The following is a 15,111-nucleotide window of genomic DNA, read 5'->3' as shown; positions in this document are numbered from 1 at the left end:
GTCCACCATGTTTCGCCCCCTCCACTCACTCTGGAAGTCCAATCATGTGTATGTTATTGCGGCGTGATCTTTTCTCCATGTCCTCAGCTTTTCTTTCCAAGACCAAGACCTTCGTTTCCATGGCAAGTTATGTCCTTCAGGTCTTTCTCAGTTGTGGTGACTCTCTCTGCCAAACTACCATGATCGTCTTGCAGTATGCCCATATCTGTCACAAGTGAGTCTATTTTGGCCTCCAGCCCCCCAGAGGAGGCAGTGATAGCTTGCAATATGTCATGGAGCGTGGGGTTCCCAGGGTCCCAGGGGTCCTCTTGGTCACTAGCTTGACTGTCTTCATCTTGTAGTGGATCCAATGACCCTTCCAGGTAACTCCCCAATCGCCAACTGGTCTTTCTTCCAAACATTTTCCCCATTATTTGCAAGCGGAAGTGGCACACCCTCACCTGAAGTGGCGGTGTGGGCCCTTGGCTGTGGCCTCCTGTGTGGTGTAGATTTGCAGCCGGGGACAGAAATGCTGAACAGCATGCTTGGTTGGGGTTCATGCGTGGCATCTCTTGCTCCTGTTACTGCATTGGGGAAGTGCTAGGGGCCCTTCAGTCCAAACCTTTCCGCAAGCACCCACAATTGCATAAATGAACCACTGTGAAAACTCCCCTGTAGTGCCCAGCATAGGTCTCTCTGCCGTCTCTCCAGCCACAATGGCCTGTTTCAGCATTGGTGCCCCCCCCCACAGGTTCTGTGCTGTGCTGGGTCTGGCCTCAGAGTGGTCAGTGGCTTCTCAAGTCCAAGTCACCAGACGATCGCCCTTCACTTCAGCGTCATCAAATAGCACTCCGCCCCTGCAGCTTGATTCCAGGGATAGGCAGTCCCTAGAGCAAATACAGTTCTCTCACCGGTATCTTTCAGCCATGCGAATGCACTTTTGATATCAGCACCGGGAGGTCCCCCATGGTCCTTAAGCCCCCAATTGCTGTATGCCACTGCAGTTAGGGTGATCTTTGTGGCAGTGGGCTAGTAGGGTTCTGTGGCACCTGGATGCTCATACAAATGCCTGTGGGTGGGATCCAGCCTCCCTGCCTCCAAGTCTCAGGTGCACAGCAGCCTACTCCTTCAGGGCATCTGTTCCTCCTTCCCTGACTGCCTATCATGGCTCGATCCTCCCCAGGTGAATTTTAATGGCAGCTGGGTGGGGGAGCAGGTAGTTGTGTGCTGCGCCACGCGCTACTACTAATATTTGATGGCCTCTCCTGTCATCAGAGCAGGTGGGCCCCCGATGGTGGATGTTGCAGCTGTGTGTCACCGGGCACCCGGTCCACATTGGCCGCTCATTCTACTGCAGCCCGTGCTGCACCGGGCACGGCCAGTAGCTATGTGTCGCAGTCAGGCAGTGTCTCCACTCACCTTCGAGCAGTACTGCCAGGCACCACTTTGTTGTTCCGCTTTGCTTTCAATCAGTAGTTTAGAGTCCCTCGTGGGAGGGGCCTGAGATCGGCTCAGCAGCTCCCGACTGCCATTTTGGAGTGGCCTCCATGCGGCTCCGACTTAACCTGTTCTTCCACTGTGCCAGTCTTGACAGTCTGCTGCCGGCACTGGCATTGCACGGGTCTTTTCTCACTTATTTGAAGGGCCCAACAGAGCAGCCAGGCATAATGTGCATGATGGTGCTAAATGGAGGTCACTGGCGAGAGCTCCACACAAGGCTGCCTATTCCATCGGCCTCACTCCACGCCCCGTGGCCCGTCCCTGGCAATTATTCTTTGCCCCAAATTAGTCTCCAAAGCACTGAGGGTTGAGCAGATTTCCTTCTCCTCTGCTATAGCCAACCTCCTCTGATAAGCCACAAACTGCAGCATGTATCCCGACAGAAAGACAACTGTAATAGCTGCTGAGCAAAGATTAGCCTCCAAGAACTCCCGTAGGAGTGAGTTCATGAGGCAAATATAGTCCTCTTGTAAGCACAATCTTCGCTCAAATGTCCATCCTTGCAGAGCAGAAGGCTGAAGAAGACTACTTGATTGAATGAACAAAGCATAATGATTGGATGTGAATCTTGGATTGCACACAATCTTCAAGAGCAAAATCAATGATTTGCTCACTAAGAACATATCTGTATGTGACAGAGTTTTATGGGGGGCAGAGAAGAATGTAAAGCCAGGTTTGTTAGCTCTTTCAAAACGCCATAGATCAACAAGTGCATGTGAGGAAATGAGCAGTTTCAGGGCTCTCTAAGCAGTTATTTCCACTCAAGTGGCCCTGGGCCTGCTGCGTGGAATCCTTTTTTGAGTATAATGTAATGTTAAAGTCCCCACAGATAATGAAAGGCGAATGCCAGAGATGGAGCTGAGCAAATAGAAAATCAAGAATTGACGGATCATCATTATTCGGTCTGTAGGCTACACAGATAAGACACATATAAGACACATATTATCCTTCTGAATTGTTGCAAGAAGCCACTGATTACCAGGGTCGACATTTTGCCTCACAACCCACCATTTACTGTTCTAGGCTAATAACGCAACACCCCTCGGGCTGAAGTAAAACAAGAGGTACATAAACTCTGAAAACCAGCTCTTTTAACAGCAGAATTTCTGCGGGAGACAGATGTGTCTCCTGGAGGCAAACAATTTGTGGCTTACATTATTCTTCCCCGGCTATCTCACCCCATTGATATTCCAAGAGAGAATATGCAATTGCTGACCAAGACCCGTATTATCACTAGCCACTATCACTAGATGTCATAATCCACGAGCTTCCCCTGAATAGTTCATCCATCTCATACCTCTTCTCCTGAAACTAGTCCCAGAAAGCAATTACCACTGTTATTCTTCGGCGACTAACTTTTCTCTAAATTTCACCCTCACCCCTTGCCAACCCTTCAACCCAAAAAACAAACCCACAAGCCCAGACTTTCATCAAAAGGTCACATCAGCCACCCTCCTCACACTCCAATACCCCAATGCTATGAAGCACACCCTCATCCCCTGTGTTATGACCTAAAAAAAGGTCCATCACCCACCCTACCCAGGACATCCAGCTAGAAGGCTTGTGAACTCGGTCAGTCCCGGGAACGAAACCCCCTCAGAGTGCATTTTAACCCAAGACCAAAAAATAACAAAACCCCCACCAGTGATCGAAATGGAATTTATAACTTATATAAAATACCCTCTAATCCCTCAGGGGAAGGCTTCACCCGACCGGTGCCTGTGACAGACCACCCTAACGATTACCAGAAAACAACAGTGCTGGGGGCCTCTCTACCTACAAAGGTAAAAGCAAGGGCAAGAACAGAAGCAAGAAAAGACACTCAGTTTCCAGGCTTCCCTTTAACTACAGGATCTTTGGGCCATTATAACAAAAGTAAGTTTAGCCATCAATCCGCAATGTTGCAGGTTCCATAAGAGAAACGGTTGCCCCAATCATCTGCAAAGCCGGGATATGATCCAGGATCTGCAGTCTTATTAGCATTTGGTGGCAGAAATTTGACCAGACAAAAAATTCCATCCCTCAGGCCTTGATGGATGACTTCGGCGGGGTTGCTTGGTAAATCTCCAGCCACAGTATGAAATTCCCTACATAGATGAGCATGGCATGAGGGTACCTGAATGTCCTACCCTTTCTGGGAAGCCTAAATGGAATATGATGTGCCCTCTGTATCATACAATCCAATGTTCCAGTCACTGAATGAAGGGAAAGATTCTTGAAACAGACTGAGAGCCGCCTGGGATGTCTCCACCTCCCTGAGATTAAATAATATCCATATTCTTAGAATACCTGAGTCTTTAAATGGGCAGGCTTCAATGCGAGAGAATCTTTCTGATACTCCTCCCTTTGCTGTAAAACGAGATTCTACATGGCAGTCAAGATAGGAGCTTCCTGAGCAGGTGATGCCCCCAGCGGGGGATCCCCCACAGAGGACAGATCCTTGCGATTAGGCCGATTGACATCTGAAGGGGTGATAGGAGGAATAGGAACTGACTGAAAACTGTTTGTAGGTGTTTGCTCCGTTCTCTATAGGTCTCAAAGCAACTCTTCCTCGCCTAATAGGAAAACAGGATTGAGAACCCCCTTTTGAAAGGCAGCCACAGCTATGTCCTCCAGATGGGTGGCTGGCATATACCGAGGACCACTCAGGATGACTCAGTCAGCCAAAGTAATAGCAGGAGTTAGATTACCTGAAGGTGGGAGAGATCTCACAAACTCTCGACAAGTGGTATGATCTTGGGCGGCGTGGTTGTTATTGTCGGACAAGCGACCAGAGTCTGAGAGAGGCCTCTTGACCAGCCATCCCCAGGGCAGCAAAATCCATAAGCGATGCCCCTGAGGTAGCTGCTACCCCCCACGAGAAGAGTGTCCAATGTGGACATGTACGTTTCCTGCTTCGGGCTGGCGGACCGTCTTTGTTGTAACAGTCACATCCCGTTGAGCCAAAGTAACATCGGTCGAGGCAGGAAAGAAAGCTTCAGCATCCAGAACACATCCCCTCGCTGACATGGTATTGGGGGTTAGAGGAGCAGGGGGAATACTCCCTGATAGCCTCAATAAACCATGCCCAGTATGAAGGGGAGGGCCATAGTCCACAGTATTGTCTTCGGAGGAGCTTCGTTATTCTCATTATTCTTCATGACAGCTGGGCCTGGGAGAGGGGCAATGAAATAGTCTGACTTTTTCTGAGAGCATAGGGAGACCCCACCCTGCCCCCGCAGTATCTGCAGCAGGCAAAGTCGTACCATGATTACTGGGGGAAACAGCAACAGACTTGACATCTGGATACTGATGAGCCGGTCCAGGCAGAAACCGACCTCCCCAGCTGGATCTGACAGGTGAGGGGCGGCAGCAGGAAACTGCACTGAGCTTCTAAACACCCCCCTAAACAGACAGGATTGTTGAGAATATTTTCTCCTGATTTGCTTGGGAAAGGCCACTTCTTGCAAGCCTTCGAGGGGTAAGAACAGCTGCAGCCAGCCAGCCCCACCCCCTCCTGTTTACTATTTCCTTAACCGGCATCCTAGCCAAAGTTCAACAGATCAATATTAGTGAATAGGCTAGAATATCAAATAACTCGCAGACCTGTTTTGTATGCAGCTCCTGATGAATTTGAAGCCCTTCCAGATATTACAACAGAGTATCAGTCTGGCCAGCACCCACTCCAGCAACTGCAGGTAAAACAATGTGGCGAGTGTAAACTAAAGGTCTCCTGTGAGGTGAAGTATGAAAGTCAAATGAGGAAAGACCAGCTCTGCTCCTCCGAGATACACTGCCAAGAATCCTCCAACCTGCAGGGCAGAAACAATAACCTCTCACGCATGCTGAGAACCATGACAAGTCAATGACCGCTGATGCTGACCGCAGCATCTGGATGCCACTCTTCAATGGATATCAGCCCTTTCTATTTGAGTGGTTCTGCTGTCACAAGGGCACCTAGCATTGAAATGCCCCTTCCAAAAGGGCAGGTGAGTAAGAAGGCATGGGCCCTTCAAATCTGTTGCATTTGGGTGCATCCCAGCGGGGGGTTAGACAGGGGAACTGTCCGCATTTAACCACGAGCCACCATCTTGGTCAAAAGTTAGTCAAAGTTCTTATAGGGGTTCTTTGTTATGCCTTCTCCCATTTCTAAGGGTCTGTGATGACAGCATTGTCGTTCGGTTGGGTCCTGGGTTTGTCATGTACTTCGGTTGGGTCCGGGGTTTGTCACAAAGGTGAGGTCAGTGTTCTATCACCAGTAGGAAGCGATTCTTCCTATATTTTTTCCAGATCCTCAGTCTTCTGAGGAGCTGGGGCTTCATTCGCTTGATGTTCAGAAAGCAGTTGTGAAGGATTTTCGGGTTTCCTCCACTTTGTGAACCTTGGCCCCGCTGTTAAGCGGGCGTAAATCTTCTACTCAGACCTTGAGCAGGTGGATCAGATCTGTGATTCTGCTGGAATACAAGCAGTTTGCTTTGTCGTCCCTTCTGAGGATCCACGGAGATCCATGAAGGGCATGTCCTTTTCCATTGTGGAGGTTCAGGGGGCCTACAGGAAAGTGACTGTGAACTTGAAATCCCAAGTTGCAAGCACAAGCCCCTCCCTACACACTTACGAATTCGTCTTGATCTCTGGCATAACAAAGAATATGCATGTAAATATGGCAATGCTTTTGGGAAGAGAAACTGGAATGTCGCAGAAGGTGAGGCACTCCTGCCAATTAATTAAGCACCAGCGTGCTTTGCATTTTTTTTTATTTACTTTAAAAACATTTGTTTATCTTGGTTAAGTACCACTTTCTACAGGGTTAGTGCTTCACTCCCACACCTCTTGCTGACTTAATCTTAAAACCTACATGACTTATGGTTACAGGATGTGTAACTTTATTTTAACTAAGGAACGTCCTTCTTTTCACGAATATGACTGCAGGCCGTACAGCCTGTTCTGCGTTATATGGAAATGCATTCTTTGTACCCCTCGTTCACACCCCCATGAACTGCAAAAGCCAACTAATTGTTGGTGAAATGGATCTGAATTGTATTATCTCCAACATAAAGGTCCACCTTCAGCATTGACATTATCCACCAATATAGTGCCAAACATCTTTGCTCAGGTACTAAGCCTGTATGGGCTCTAAGTATGCAATTTTTACATTGCCTCAGAAGGATAACCAGCGTTCTGCTGAGGTCGTAGTAATCTGTTGTAGGTTTCCAGCTTGCTCATAACTAATTTGTTAATAGGTTACTTAGTGATGTGGAATGTGAGGAGGAGTGGATCTTTTTGATATTAAGGAGATGGAACATAGCAGTTACCAGACTCAGGCCAGTATGGCTGGGGGAGCTGTGGAAATTTTGTAGAGCACAGGATTGTAACAGCAGGGAAAGCAGGAAACTCGAGTCCATCTGTTTTCAGTGGGTTGAGCATATGGGAGCACAGGGTCATCCAGTGCCTTATGGTACTGAAAATGTTGAAATATTTTGCTCAAAAGTGGGATGTGATAAAAGGAAAGTGGAGATGTGTTAATCACTGCTAGGATAACCAAAAAAGCAATCATGTCACCAACAAAGGCGGCATTGAGTGAATATTAGGAAAGTGTACAGGACAGATCCCTAGGCTACACAACTTGTTGGGACATAAGTGAAGAAAGGGACGAGATACAATAAAGAGAGAATGATTAGTTTGAGAAACAAGATGCCAACCATTCTAGTGCCAGGGTAGCAAAGTCTAGGGTAGCACAGATTGCAAGCATGGTGTGGCCGTCAGCAGTGTTGAATGCTTTAAAAAGCTTGAGAATGACAACAATCTACAAAAGGCCATTGTAGGAAGGCAGGGGTAACAGTGGGATCCATCCTTGTGACATTAATGGGCAAAAAAAGGAATAAAGAGGATATGTGGTTATTGTGCTAGTTAAACAACAGTGCTGCAGGATTTTGGAGAAGAAAGGGTGTTAAGATACAGGAGGGCAGCTATATGGTGACAAAGGTATGATATCAGTTTTTTTTCAGCACGGGTAGGACCCCTATAGATGCAAACATTTTAGTTAAGAGACAAAGAGGAGAAAATTTTTAAAGAGACTGGAGAGAAGAGGCACGTTACACCTGGGATGGGCACCAGTGGTCTGATGAGTGTTGATGAAATGTTAAATTTCTTTAACTTTTAAGATAATGGGTTTGCAGAGTTGGTAAAGATCTTTTGCATTTTTAGGTCAAGCCTAGACAGCGCACATGTGTTGTCTCTCAACATGTTGTAATCTACTTCTGTGGGCTTTCACCATGCCCTTCTCACGCCCCTCACTTTCATTTGTTCCTTGGCCTGCCTTTCAAAATTCCCTTGATTTCATAGGGAAATGCTTTAGGTTTGTCCTGCCTTGAGGCTGATTTATTACCGCCTGGGAGACTGACCCTTTTACATGGACTATTGCACGCACGGCTATATACCCTAGTGTGGCGCACTACTTTTTTCTTTTGCCTCTCCGCTTCGCACTCCGTGGCCCTATGTTGTTTCTCCCTCTTCCTGGTGTTCGGACATGCTGGTGTTTCTTTGTGGTGTTTGCACGCAAAAGCTGCAAGCAGGGGGCGGGGATCTTTTTTATTTATTTATTTATTTTGCAGTTTCATATAGAGGGAACTCAATAAGAGGAGTGCGTTACATGAGTACCATCTATGTACATGAAGCTTCATATAGCGCAAACTCGATCAGAGGAGACCTTTACATGAGGACAGCTTGTGTACAAATTTAGCAGTTTAAAAATACACAAACTGTGCATTTTAAACATAAAAACCCTCAAGGCGGCTCTGCGGGCACAGCAGGAGATCCGATACTACAATATTCACTGCACACGGGAAACTCGACCCATAATGCTTTGCAGAACATTTCTTTTACAAACCATTTTGGCCCAAACTCAACCTGTGGTGGTACTACGGCAATGGTACTACCACCAAACCGTTCAGCATGACACACTCTCTCTGTCTAGGTCATCTCTGGGTCCCCACACTAGGTTGGGGGGGGGACTTCAAATTAGTAACCTTTCGCACCATTCGGTGTCTTTTTAAGCTCTCATGGCTGGGACTTTTGTTTTACAGCTGAGAGTAGTTTGTGTTTTTAAAGACTGTGTTTGTAATATTATTGCAGAAGACTTGAAAATGCGTAAAGCACAAGGCTTTCTAGGGGCTAAATACTTGATTGCATTGTACTATATTCTGCCCATCTCATTTGAGGTGGTTATGTTCTGTAGGGGATGACTATATGGTGACATTATGCTGTTTTTTTCTGTGGTGCTCTCTAGGGGCTGTTCTGAACATTACAGTCAAGATACTACAATATTCTTTCCACTCAAAAACTCGCCCCATAATGCAATTTGGGGCATTCCTTTTACAAAACATTTTTGCCCATAACTCACCATGTGGAGGTCCTAGGACAATGGGACCACCATCAAAATGTTCAACACGACACCGAGATCATCTCTGAGACCCCACACAAGGTTGGAGGGACCCCAAAATAATAACCCCTCCCACCATTCATTGTCTTTTTAAGTGCTCTCATGGCTGGAACTTTTGTTTTACAGTTGGGAATAGTTTGTATTATAAGGGTCTTGTTTGTAATATTATTCTAGAAAGCCTCATAGGCCTGAAAAGGTGTAATGCACTATGCTCTCTAGGGGCTAAATATATGGTTACACTGCATTACGTTTTGCCATTCTGTTTTCATGTGGTTATGCTCTCTAGGGGCTGACTATATGGTTACATAACCATGTTTCGTACAAATGCTGTTATTATTGTGGTGCCCTCTAGGGGCTGTTCTGAGCATTACAGTCAAGATACTACAATGTTTGCTGCACTTGGAAACTCACCCCATAATACTTTGCGGGGCATTCCTTTCACAAAACATTTTTGCCCATACCATGTGGTGATCATTACATACAACAATGCCCTGACGGGGAAAGATCGACAAGTTATTTATATATCATAAAACAATATAGGTGAAAACAGAAGAACTATTTATTCATATAAATATATATATATACATTTTTTTACTTATACATAAATATCAAGTTAATATGTTCATCCTATATGGACAGCCCATCTAGTAAAACAACACACCAAAGGACAGATAGTGTGAAAAAGAAAAGTGCTTGTGATAGATAGAAAGAAGAATAATACATATTCCAATGAATCAAAAACCTATACAAAAAACATTAAAAACAGTTGGTTGGTTGTTTTCTGTTTGCTGCATTAACTCCATTCCACGTTGACAGATATATCATAGTCTGGATTGGTTTCTGCAGAGGATCTTTGGAGGATTAAAGGAATTGATTTAGACTCTCTGAGAATTTGGAATGGAGTTAATGCAGCAAACAGAAAAGAACCAACCAACTGTTTTTAATGTTTTATGTTATATTAAATTGATATTTATTTATAAGTAAAAAATGAATATATATATTTATATGAATAAATAGTTTTTCTGTTTTCACCTATGTTGTTTTATGATATATAAATAATTTGTCAATCTTTCCCCGTCAGGGCATTGTTGTATGTAATGATTATCTTCTACCCAGCCCGATCGGGTTTTTGGGTTACCCTCTGTGGTTTATAAGAACATACCATGTGGTGGGCCTAGGACAATGGGACCATCACCAAAACAGTCAGCATGATGTGTTCTTTCTGTCTAGTTCGTCTCTGGGTCCCACACTATGGTGAGGGGACACCAAAATAATTAATATAAATAATTATAATAAATAAGGGCAATATTTTCATTTTTTGCTGCAGATAGAGGAAGAAGGTAAATGGAAGTGCTTTAGCTATATGCAGGGCCACTGGAAGTGTGTGGCAGAGAGATGTAAATTATGTAGCAAGGTTGACCAATGTATGTGGTAAGAAAAGCCAAGTAATGCATTTACAACGCCAGCATCTCTAACTCAAGGACATGTGACACCTATTGCATTGCAAATGCTTGTTTTCTCTATGGCTTTTTCAATTAAACTGAGCATATGCGTTTGAAATTGGCAGTTTCATTTTTTTTTTTTTAAAACGTATTTGTGACATCTTAAAGTTGAAATATCGGCCTTACACGCACGGTCACTCACCACGACAAAACATTGTACCGTGGAAAAGCAACACCAAAAGTGCAACCAAAAAGGAGAGGGAAAAAAGTTTTTTTAACACGTATTTGTCACGAGGAGGGTGGCACCAGTCCGTCACAAAGCATTCCCGAAATCGTTTTAGATCCGATGTATGTTTTATTTAAATTCCCCAACAGTCACAAATTCTGCTGACGAAGGTTCAGGAACTAGAGGGATGTAGGCGGAGGTGAACTATAGTGGCATTTTTAGTACTGTGCAACGTTAAGTTAGTTGTACATTGTCTTCTATCACGTAGTTCTTTAGAGTGTCATTGAATCAACCTTGTTTCCGAGTCGTGTTACAAAGAATGCCATTGAGGGTCGTATTCGTGAAGTGTGTCAGCGTCCAAACGCTCATGTGTTTGCTGAGGCAGACATCTGCCGCTTCTCTATGAGGTTTAGGCGAGGCAAGGGAAATGGGGGCGTAGTGTCATGTGGTAACACGGATTGGTTTCTCTGTCCGGCGAGGGATTATTTTACACTTTGTGCTCTTCAGCAAAGCAGACTATATTGCATCACGGAACAGCAGCCAGTGTTGTGTTCCTTGCTGTGCCCTGACGTTTGCAGCTACGTGTGGGCAATAAAGGGGGTGTTGCAGAGTGGTGCCAGCCCACCGCGTTTATTATAACAGAGGAAGAGGAAAGGCAGAAGAAAGGAGGGGGCATTCTGTGGGTACAGCATCCATTATGGCTGGTTGTGGAATAACGGCTATTAATCATTGCAAGGTACAGTACGTTTCAGTCTAGGGCTTTTTCCCTGCACGATGTATTATTCCATAGCATAGATAACACCCCCTAAAGCGAAGGAGTCTCCTTCCCTGCTGCATGAATGGGAAGGAAGAGACAGTAATGCTGCGTGGGAGAGGCGTGGTCTGGGTTTTAGCACAGAGCTGATAAGACAGAACCGTTCTGGGTAATCAGACAGAATATTGTATTCATTCTTCTGCCTGTTGTCCTTGCATGTCTCTTAATTATGGGCTGGGCTGCGATGCTGCAATTCAGGGTTCCGTCCAGCCCTTGTTCGCTGTTCGTAGGTGAGCGCTGACGGATATAGTCGCTGTTTATTGGCCAGCGTTTGTGAGTGGGTGAGGAGAGTTAACTACACAGCGCGATCTTGCCAGTGCTACTTTACTCAGTGTTTTATGCGCGTGCAGTTACAATAAAATCGTGTATGATCCCGGGCACATATGTCTTCTTCAACTCACTTGTACGCATCTTTACTCCTCGCAGGGCTGTAGAAATGGGTGTGCTACCGGAGACAGCGGAAAAGATGGAGGCACCAATCACGTGACCCAGAACTCCTTCAAGGTAATCTGACGGTGCGACGTCACTCCTGTTTACATCCCAAGCCACACGCCCTCTTAGCTGCTGCGAGGATGCGAGACTGAATGAAGCACGTGCTTCATATTGATGCGTTTCTTCCTTACAGCAACCTTTCAGCTTTTGCTTTGTATGTTAGTTCAAAATCAGCGTGCTCAAATCGATTGTATGCATTTTTGTTTTGTATGTTAATGAGCTCTAGTAATGCATTTTAATGCAGACGTGAGATATATCCACGGTGTTATTTTAAACTTGTAATTGTATTTATATGCCTGCCCGAATACTCTTCTTACCTTTTTGGAGATTATTCCAGTGTATTTTTTGTTGGCGTGTATGTAATTTGCAGTTTGCGTATCACAGTTCAACGGTCTTGTCTCACGACAGTAGCAGAAAAAACTGTGTTAGGAAAAGTATGCTGGACGAGCATTATATAATGGTTGCAGCCGCTGTTACGCTCCCAATGCACTTTGCAGACATACATTTTACCCAACTGCCAAATGGGAGATTTTGCCATAAAAACCGTGAGAATGCATTCCCCCATTGATTTATACTGTTGCAGAGGCAATTTCGCGTGGGAGGCAGCTAAAATAAAGCCATTTTTGTCTTACAAATCGCGAGTCTACCTGAATGGGGTCTTTTCGCATTTATGAGTTTGTGTTTTGGAAGAGCCCACAAACCTTTGAATGGCCGCACACTCTAGCGTTGTGCCAGGGCAAAGATCAATACACACAGTCTTATCAGAAGTTAATATGAGGCTTGAAGCCAAAGCAATGGGGGACCTTTAGAACGATTCTTTTGTTTTTGATATGTGCCATAGGTATCTGTTTCTAAGTGTTATTAAATAGAAATTATGGTACCTGGTGCCATCTAGTAGTGTAATTAACGTCTGCTCGGCCCAGCCCCCCACTCTACCCTTATGATTAGCCTGCACACAGTAATTGTAAGAACATATCTCTTTTTGCATGCTGACCCCTATTTTCTGGACTAATGCTGCTGTATTTTTTTACTCTGGACTCTGGGACTATGCCAACAAGGCCGAGTGCATGTGCTCTGACCCCTAAAACATGTAAAAATTGTTCATTCTCCTGATTGACATATTTAACTTACTTATACATTCTTATCAGTGCGTAATTTGTAAATAAAAAATGTGCCGGTGCCCAAAGCTCTCCTCTTAAACACGCGGCTGCTGCAATTAAATGTGTGAACATGGAATACTGAGGCAGCGTAATCCTGAAGCCATTTTAGGACTCTTCAATCCATATAAAGCCACTCCCTGCCCCTTCAGCTCACTCTTGCAGCTTTCTACTTTCCCCGTTTGTGACGCTTTTTCGTTTTTTCTCTTCATCCGTTTTTCCCATATGGGTCTTTTGCTCGCAGCAAATGCTTGAGGCAGAAGAATAAGCCCTGGCCCTCAAAAATAAGTGCCGGTGCTCAGCACCGGAAACAAGAAGCACAAATTAAGCACTGGTCCATATATATATATATATATATATATATATATATATATATATATATATATTTATATATATATAGCAAAAACGAGATGTCCTCAATGAAAGCACGCTCCCAACTGGTTACAATAAGGTTTTTGAAAACAAAGCCAGCAACTCACGGTGAGTCCTTGAAGCATTTTCATTTTTTCTGGCATTTAATAGTAAAGTCATCTCTGGACACGTGTTTCCGGGTAGATCCCATCATCAGCAGAGAAAATATGAAAAGTATTCCACCCTCGTGGGTGCAGCCAGTGCTGTTCAGACAATCTCTTTAAAAGCACCGAGTGCGAGGCTCTTCAGCTAGTTTGATTAATTGCAGGCACCTGATGAATCCATTAAAATACCAGTCCTGCCCCTGTGGGCCTCTGTAATGGCAAGTGCACACTGGTTATAGTAGTCCTGCAAAATCGTATTCCCCAAGTGGGTTGCTGGAGCCAAACACGAAAAAATTAAAACAAAGTGCATAACCTAAGTAGGCAAGTTCACAGTAAAATTGTCGGTTTGCTAAAAATATCCCAACCATGTTGTTCAAATGTGACCATCAATCTAGTCACAACGACCTGCTCCGATGTGCAGTGGGCGCTTTCCCGGCTGGAAAAAACAGTTATAAACAGCAAAAACGAGATGTCCTCAATGAAAGTGCGCTCCCAACTGGTTACAATAAGGGTTTTGAAAACAAAGCCAGCAACTCACGGTGAGTCCTTGAAGCATTTTCATTTTTTCTGGCATTTATTAGTAAAGTCATCTCTGGACACGTGTTTCCGGGTAGATCCCATCATCAGCAGAGAAAATATGAAAAGTATTCCACCCTCGTGGGTGCAGCCAGTGCTGTTCAGACAATCTCTTTAAAAGCACCAAGTGCGAGGCTCTTCAGCTAGTTTGATTAATTGCAGGCACCTGATGAATCCATTTTTAAAGAGATTGTCTGAACAGCACTGGCTGCACCCACGAGGGTGGAATACTTTTCATATTTTCTCTGCTGATGATGGGATCTACCCGGAAACACGTGTCCAGAGATGACTTTACTATTAAATGCCAGAAAAAATGAAAATGCTTCAAGGACTCACCGTGAGTTGCTGGCTTTGTTTTCAAAACCCTTATTGTAACCAGTTGGGAGCGCGCTTTCATTGAGGACATCTCGTTTTTGCTATATATATATATATATAACTATGGTACTAAGTGTACCCAGGGACCTCAAGCTAAATGTCATTAGTGGACTACAGCACACATTGTTCTACTACTAGTGTGAAAGTGCAAAACATGACTGCAGTCCTGTCACTGTAGTTCTAAAACTGCAGTTTCAATCTATCAAAATGAACCCTTTTCACATGCCTCAAAGTCTCATTTAAATATGACTAGTCACCTCCAAGTAGGCCTTTATGCCCAATAAGGCAAGGTGTATGATATTTCAAAGTAGGGAATGTAAAAGTTTAATGTAGCACATTTTACAGTGACAATGTTCCAAAAGTTATTTTCACTGTTGCAGGGCTAGGTGTTCTCTTGGAAATCATTGGGAGTTAATATTAAAATTAAATATATCCTTTTAGGAATCTTCTACAAAATTAATTCTTGGACTTTTAAAAATATTTTTTAAAACCTAATTCATTTCTAAAGTCGGATATGTGCTAAATATTTTACAAAAATTACTTTTAAAAAGTCACCTTTTGCCTGCCTAAAGCCTCCGAAAGCCTATTTGCGTGACCTTCCAACTGTCACCCAGGAGT

General features: G+C 44.4%; 1 protein-coding gene across 2 annotated transcripts in view; it reads left to right on the top strand.

Moving 5' to 3' along the window:
* BCAT1 (branched chain amino acid transaminase 1) overlaps positions 1–15,111 on the top strand; it is a 183,046-nt gene that overhangs the window by 51,435 nt on the left and 116,500 nt on the right. Inside the window, exons 1-2 of one of the 2 annotated variants that reach the window (XM_069228579.1) lie at positions 10,976–11,300; positions 11,805–11,882. In XM_069228579.1, the coding sequence (XP_069084680.1) occupies positions 11,262–11,300; positions 11,805–11,882 (117 nt within the window). In that variant the 5' untranslated portion in view covers positions 10,976–11,261. Of the gene's footprint in view, positions 1–10,975; positions 11,301–11,804; positions 11,883–15,111 lie in introns of those variants that run through there. The other variant, XM_069228580.1, reaches the window with a different exon arrangement.

Source organism: Pleurodeles waltl, chromosome 4_1 (genome assembly GCF_031143425.1).
Source record: "Pleurodeles waltl isolate 20211129_DDA chromosome 4_1, aPleWal1.hap1.20221129, whole genome shotgun sequence".
NCBI classification, from domain to species: domain Eukaryota; kingdom Metazoa; phylum Chordata; class Amphibia; order Caudata; family Salamandridae; genus Pleurodeles; species Pleurodeles waltl.
The sequence above is the reverse complement of the archived record's forward strand: the minus strand, read 5'-3'. Positions and strand labels throughout refer to the sequence as shown.